The sequence below is a fragment of the Polyodon spathula genome, chromosome 36 (genome assembly GCF_017654505.1).
Source record: "Polyodon spathula isolate WHYD16114869_AA chromosome 36, ASM1765450v1, whole genome shotgun sequence".
Taxonomy (NCBI): Eukaryota; Metazoa; Chordata; class Actinopteri; order Acipenseriformes; family Polyodontidae; genus Polyodon; species Polyodon spathula.
In genome coordinates this window covers 5,074,006-5,081,158 of record NC_054569.1, presented here as the reverse complement: position 1 = coordinate 5,081,158, position 7,153 = coordinate 5,074,006, and the positions used below count along the sequence as shown (strand labels likewise).

Here is a 7,153-nt window from a genome sequence, read left to right as displayed (position 1 = left end):
CGGAGTGGTGCTCTATGTGCTGGTGTGTGTGTGCACTGACCCTCTCTCTCTCTCTCTCTCTCTCCCCCGTGCAGAGTCTCGGAGTGGTGCTCTGCAGTGCACGCCTGCAGCGACCACGCGGAGTGGTGCACTACGAGGTGTGACTGTGTGCACGAGCACACACACACGTGACTGGATCTCTCTCTCTCTCTCTCTCTCTCTCTCTCTCTCCCCCCCGTGCAGAGTCTCGGAGTGGTGCTCTATGTGCTGGTGTGTGTGTGCACTGACCCCTCTCTCTCTCTCCCCCTGTGCAGAGTCTCGGAGTGGTGCTCTATGTGCTGGTGTGCACTGTGCTCTCTCTCTCTCTCTCTCTCTCCCCCCCGCAGAGTCTCGGAGTGGTGCTCCATTGCATGTGCTGGTGTGTGTGCACTGACCTCTCCTCTCTCTCTCCCCCCCCATCATGCAGAGTCTCGGAGTGGTGCTCTATGTGCTTGTGTGTGTGTGTCTCTCTCTCCTCTCTCTCTCTCCCCCTCAGAGTCTCGGAGTGGTGCTCTATGTGCTGGTGTGTGTGTGCACTGACCTCTCTCTCTCTCTCTCCCCCGTGCAGAGTCTCGGAGTGGTGCTCTATGTGCTGGTGTGTGTGTGCACTGACTCTCTCTCTCTCTCTCTCCTCTCTCTCCCCCCCAGTGCAGAGTCTCGGAGTGGTGCTCTATGTGCTGGTGTGTGTGTGCACTGACCCCTCTCTCTCTCTCTCTGCAGAGTCTCGGAGTGGTGCTCTATGTGCTCACTGACCTCTCTCTCTCTCTCTCTCTCTCTCTCTCTCTCTGTCAGAGTGCGGAGTGACAGAGCAGGAGGAGGTGTGCTCTAGTGAGGGTGGCACGTGCACTGACCTCACCACGAGATACCCACCCCACACACACACGTGACTGGGGAGAGAGAGGGAGAGGTGTGGAACTGGAGAGTGGGGACTGTCTGCTGTCAGACGTCTCTCTCTCTCTCCGTGACTGTGAGAGTCTCGAGAGTGTGTGCTCTACCACGTGCTGGTGTGTGTGACACGTCTAGAGCCTCTACCAACGAGATACACTCTCCAGAGAGTACTCGGTGGTGCTCTATGTGCTGGTGTGTGTGTGCACTATTCAGATCCCACTACACACACGACTGACTCTCTCTCTCTCTCTCTCTCTCTCTCTCTCTCCCCCGTGCAGAGTCTCGGAGTGGTGCTCTATGTGCTGGTGTGTGTGCAGAGTCTCGGAGTGGTGCTCTATGTGCTGGTGTGTGTGCACTGACCCCTCTCTCTCTCTCTCTCTCTCTCTCCCCCGTGCAGAGTCTCGGAGTGGTGCTCTATGTGTTGGTGTGTGTGTGCACTGACCCCTCTCTCTCTCTCCCCCGTGCAGAGTCTCGGAGTGGTGCTCTATGTGCTGGTGTGTGGCGCCCTGCCCTTCGATGGCAGCACTCTGCAGAACCTGCGTGCCCGAGTGCTGAGCGGAAAGTTCCGCATCCCCTTCTTCATGTCCACAGGTGAGCAGCCCGACCCTGCCAGGTAACACCGGGACACCTGCCTCCGGACAGCACCATTGCAATGGATAGGGCTTCTTTATATAGAGCCTTTCATACCTGCTCAAAGCACTTCACATGCCATTAAAACAGAGAGAAGCCACGGTGTGGGGAAAAACTGCAAAATAGCAATACATCATCATCATCATCATCATCATAATAGCATTAAATAATAATTTTAAAAAATCTAAACAATTGAAGAGAACAGGAATGAGAATGATAAATCAAACACATTACAAAAATAAGCAAGTAAAATTGATACAAATAATTATAATTAAGTCAGGTTAAAAAGGCTGTAAAAGTAAGTCTTTAGTCATGACTTAAAAGTCCTGACTGAATCAGCCTCTAACAGGAAAGGGCAGTGTATCTGCGGGCATTATACCTGAATGCACTTTCTCCTCCTCTTCAATTTGACCTTTGGGAGACACACAAGTCCAGTGTTAGCCAACTTTAAAATGCACACATGGGACAGAATCTCTGGGGTGATCCGGTGCCAGGCCATTCAGTGCTTTGTATGTCAGTAGAAAGATCTTTTAAAATCATTTCAAAGTCGCGCTGGAAGCCAGTGCAGCGAGGCCAGCACAGGAGTTCCACGAGGCTGTTTCTTTGTTCTAGTGAGAACCCTCGCAGCTGCATTCTGAACGAGATGCAAACGTGATGAGGCGTGATGGGGAAGAGCAGCAAAGAAAGCATCACAGTGTCGAGCCGAGAGGAAACAACAGCATTGTTTCATAGGCAATAAAAAGATTTAGCAGTTTTTCAAATGAGAGCCTCAAATGAGTACCCTCAGATTTCAAGGCATTTTGAAACATCCCACTTTCGATATTCGTCAGAGGCTGTAGTAATACTGAAATAGCAGTGGTGCCACAATCTCTTGAAACTGGGGCCAGTGTTCGTTATGCGGTTTCCCACTGTGTTTTCTGCATGGAGTTGAAAGCCCATTGTTAAACTATAAAGAAAGCCCTGGTAGGTGATTGTGATCCTGCCCCTACCCCACTTCACCCAAGTTACTTCTCGCTGCCGAGTGCATTGTGAAGAATCGCTGGCCCGGCACATTGCTGGTTAGCGCCTTGCTTCTTGCCTTAGCGACTGGAAGGTGCAGCAAGTCTCTACAGTAAGCATCAGGTGCAGCAGCAGGTTTCTATGGTGACTCCTGAGTGGTGCAGGTTGCCATAGCAATGGCTGGGTTTGAATATTTGTTGCTGGAGTGTTTGTTGAAGTCACCTGGGCGAGGGGGAGCGGCTGAGCTCAGCGGCCCCTCCCGAATCCAATCTTCAACACCAGACCTAATCTAAGCAGATCAAGAAACTGCTGCTGTGTGAATTCTTAAAAATAGACTAATCCAGATCCTAACCTTGAACCACCTTCCCTAACATCAGCAGAGCCTCCCCTGCACTGCTGAGCGACCCTGCTTCCCATAACCTTGGCCTCTCCTTCAAAGGTGTAACCGGGTCAGTGCACAGATCACTGTAGCGTTGCCCTATGCCTCGCCCCGTGTTAGCAGGACAGTGCTAACCGCCAGGAAGCAGCCTGTAACTGTGGCTCACTTGGAGGAGCTGGGTGACTCTTGCCTGTTCTGTAATTGGCAGCGTGGGTACAAGTTGGAAGCGTGGGTGCTGAAGTCCTGCTTGTGTAATCCCCCGCCCTCTGAAAAACAAGATGATTCATGTGTTTCCAGGTAACATTCACTGCTGGTGAACAGCAAAATACAACTCAGACAGGTTTTCTGTGTCAGCAAAATTCCCCGAGCTATGGGAAGTGTGAGAACTGCAGTTTGTCGAGAAAGTGCTGCGGCTCTTCCTGCCTTTCCAGTGTTTGGTGGTGCAGGCTCTTTTTCACCAGTATCAAAGCCGACGTGTGGAGTGCAGAGTTTCTAGTTTCTCTGCCTGGTAAAGTCTCACCGCCCCGGGTGCATTGTCAGAGCTGTTGCTCTTCATCGGTTCTAAGAGTTGAGTTGTACTGCTGGCAGTGCAGGCTCTGCTCACACACAAACTGATTTGGATAATCAGGGTTGTAATGGGTATTGTTAGTACATCAGGTCAATCACTGAGACACAAGGAAGGTGACTTTCACTGCAGGTTTTAACTGGCTGTTTGCTTCCAACCCACTGGGTCCTGGCTGATCAGAATCACAGCCTCCTCTATGCAGGGTCAGGTCTGCGGGCTGCAGTTTCAGAAATGCTGCACTGAACGAAGCTGCTCTGCTTGTAGGCTCCACCAGTCTCAGATTGCCCTCCTGTGGGAGTGAATGGTACTGCAGATGGGGTCTGTTTTTTCACAACTGATACAGTGCTGCAAGCTGGCTCCCTGTATGTCTGCCTGCCCCTCAGTATTCACTGCATGTCTTCCCCACAGAGTGCGAGTACCTCATCAGGCACATGTTGGTTCTGGACCCTAGCAAGCGTCTCACAATGGAGCAGATCTGCCGACACAAGTGGGTGAAGCTGGGAGACCCTGACCCCGAATTCGACAGGGTGAGTCCCGCACTCCCACACACACACTGCACCTGATTGCAGAGTATAGAGAGTTCACTGATCCTCGCTCTCTCCCTCTCTAGCTCATCGGAGAGTGCCAGCAATTGAAGACAGAGAGGCAGGCTGAGCCCATCAATGAGCAGGTGCTGCTGGCGATGGTAGAGATGGGACTGGACAGGGAGCGCACACTACAGGTACCGCCACTAGAAGGAGACAGCAGTAAACCTGTCTTAAAGACTAGCAATGTCATAGGCATGTTGTTTAGCTGAGTAGGTTTGTGTGCCAGGCAGGTAATATCGACTCTCTTAACCTTCTCTCCCCTCTGTAGTCTCTAAGGACAGACGCCTATGATCACTATAGCGCCATCTACAGTTTGCTGTGTGACCGGCTGAAGAGACACAAGACCCTGCACATCACTCCTCCCAGCCTGCCTCGAACCATGGGCTACCCAGCAGCCAGCATGCAGGTACTGAGACCAGAGGGGGTTGCTGCTGGCATTGTGGTAGTGTTGCTGATGGCATTGTGTGGTAGTGTTGCTGCTGGCAGTGTGTGGTAGTGTTGCTGATGGCAGTGTGTGGTAGTGTTGCTGATCCCAACGTGAACTTCATGCAGAACCTGATGCCCATGCAAAACATGCAGCATGCTGCCCAGCTAGAGTACAAGGTAAGCTGAACACTGCAGCTCTGTGGGAGGGGTGTGTGTGTGCTCTGGGCTCTGTATGTCTGTCTGTCTATATTCTGGGTTCAGCTGTTTGTCTCTGTCTGTCGGTCTGTTCGGGTCTGTCTGTCTGTGTGTGTTTGCTTGGGTCTCTGTATGTATTCAGGTCTTTCTGTCTGTGTGTGTGTGTTTGGGTTTCTGTTTGGCTGTCTGTCTCTGTGTGTTCGGGTCTCTGTGTGTGTCTGTGTGTCTGTCTGTCTGTGTGTTTGGGTCTGTGTGTCTGTGGTCAGGGGCTCTGTATGTCTGTCTGTCTGTCTATGTGTGTTTGGGACTGTGTTTGTGTGTGTGTGTACGTCTCAAAACATGGAGTACAAGGTGATCTGAGTGGAGTGTGTGAGTTTCTGTGTCACTGGGTATCTAACTCCTTCTCTGTCTCTCTGTCTCCCCCTCGCAGGAGCAGTCTCTCCTGCAGCCCCCCACTCTGCAGCTCCTCAATGGGATGGGTCCTCTCGGCCGCAGGGCCTCTGACGGAGGAGCCAACATCCAGCTCCATGCCCAGCAGCTGCTGAAGAAACCCAGAGGGCAGTCTCCACTGGTGTCCAGCCCGGTGAGTGTGTCTCTGCGAGGGGCTGCTCATGAGGCCCCCTGTTTCACCAGAGGGAGGGAGAGGGGCTGCGTTATTGAAGGAGGCAGTAGGGATGCAACATGTATATTGATGTTGTGTCTGGTTCTCTGCAGCACCCAATCCAAGCTGTGGCCCCCGTGGATGAGGAGGGATCAGATGGAGAGCCGGACCAGGAGGCTGTACAGAGGTGAGGGAGGGAGAAGAGAGGGAGCGGCTGGGAGAGCTTCACTACAGCTCACTAAAACACTTACCTGCTGTTCAAGAGTGCGAATCCGCTCAGTGGCTCAGAGTGGTACTGCAGCGTAACTGACCGCCCTACTGCTGTCAGCCACTGAGGGGAGCCGTTTCCTGGAACTGTGCCCAGGCAGCTTTCTTCTTTGACCGATAGAGTCGTGGCAGCAGTTTTGAACTTTGTTTTTGACTCCTTGTTATTTCTTGTTTGTGCAGCAACGGCACGCTGCCAGGCTGCGTTCAGAGCGGCCGGGTGCATTCACTCTTCATCTAGAGTGTGCACAAACTTTGCAAATATTTGTTTTCTGAGGACTTTGTGTTTTGTGTTGATTTTCTGTGTGAAGAACTCTGTGGGTGGTAGCTGGCACCCTCGCCCCATCCCTGACCTGCGATCACCCTTTATTCATTTACCCGACTCCCTAGTTTAAACTATCAGCTTCATGAAAATAAGGATTATGTGATTACAAACAGGTTGACGATAAAGCTAAAAGGTTTTCGGACGCACTTGTGCCAATGCATTTATTATAATAATAATAATATTAAATAATAATAATAATAATCTTTATTTTTATATAGCACCTTTCATAGTGGACCACCATCACAAAGCGCTTTACAAGATACGAAACTAGGGTGTGTGAGCTATGGATCAGCTGCAGTCACTTACAACAACGTCTCGCTCCAAAGAAGAAGGATGGTTGTTCTTCAAAAATGTAGTACTAGAGGCACAAAACAATCATATCCCTAAAGTAGACAAATCTAAATGTAAAACTAAATTGCCAAAATGGTTTAATAGATCAATTAAAAAAAATATTCAGGGAAAAAGGCACTTTACAGAGCATTAAAAAAGGACCAAAAAGAAAATACGCAGAAAGAGTACACAGAACTGCAAACGCAAGTCAAAAAGGAAGTTAGAAAGGCCAAGAGAGAAATAGAAATAAACATTGCTAAGGGAGCTAAAACCAATTCCAAAATGTTTTTCCAATATTACAACAGCAAGAGAACATTCAAAGAGGAGATTAAATGTTTAAGAGATACAAATGGCAAAATCATAGATGAAGAAAAAAAAATAGCAAATATGTTAAATGATTACTTTTCACAAGTTTTTACAAAGGAAGATACTGACAACATGCCCCACATGTCATCCAGTTCCTATCCAGTTTTAAATAACTTTAGCATAACTGAGGCAGAAGTGTTAAAGGGACTAGGAGCTCTTAAAATAAACAAATCCCCTGGGCCGGATGAGATCCTCCCAGTAGTACTCAAAGAAATGAAAGAAGTAATTTACAAACCGCTAACCAAGATCATGCAGCAGTCTCTTGACACAGGGGTGGTACCGACAGACTGGAAAATTGCAAACGTAATACCGATCCACAAAAAGGGAAACAAAACTGAACCAGGTAACTACAGACCAGTAAGCCTGACTTCTATTATATGCAAACTTATGGAAACTATAATAAGATCCAAAATGGAAAATTACCTATATGGTAACAGGGTACTGGGAGACAGTCAACATGGTTTTAGGAAAGGGAGATCGTGCCTAACTAACTTGCTTGATTTTTTTGAGGATGCAACATCGATAATGGATAATTGCAAAGCATATGACATGGTTTATTTAGATTTCCAGAAAGCTTTTG

General features: G+C 49.3%; 1 protein-coding gene across 1 annotated transcript in view; it reads left to right on the top strand.

Annotated features, from left to right (window-relative positions):
* Positions 1-7,153, top strand: part of sik3 (SIK family kinase 3) — a 54,224-nt gene that overhangs the window by 35,222 nt on the left and 11,849 nt on the right. Inside the window, exons 6-12 of the mRNA XM_041234870.1 lie at positions 1,374-1,497; positions 3,888-4,006; positions 4,090-4,200; positions 4,335-4,508; positions 4,553-4,669; positions 5,118-5,270; positions 5,402-5,475. Coding sequence (XP_041090804.1) covers positions 1,374-1,497; positions 3,888-4,006; positions 4,090-4,200; positions 4,335-4,508; positions 4,553-4,669; positions 5,118-5,270; positions 5,402-5,475 — 872 coding nt within the window. The remainder of the gene's footprint in view (positions 1-1,373; positions 1,498-3,887; positions 4,007-4,089; positions 4,201-4,334; positions 4,509-4,552; positions 4,670-5,117; positions 5,271-5,401; positions 5,476-7,153) is intronic.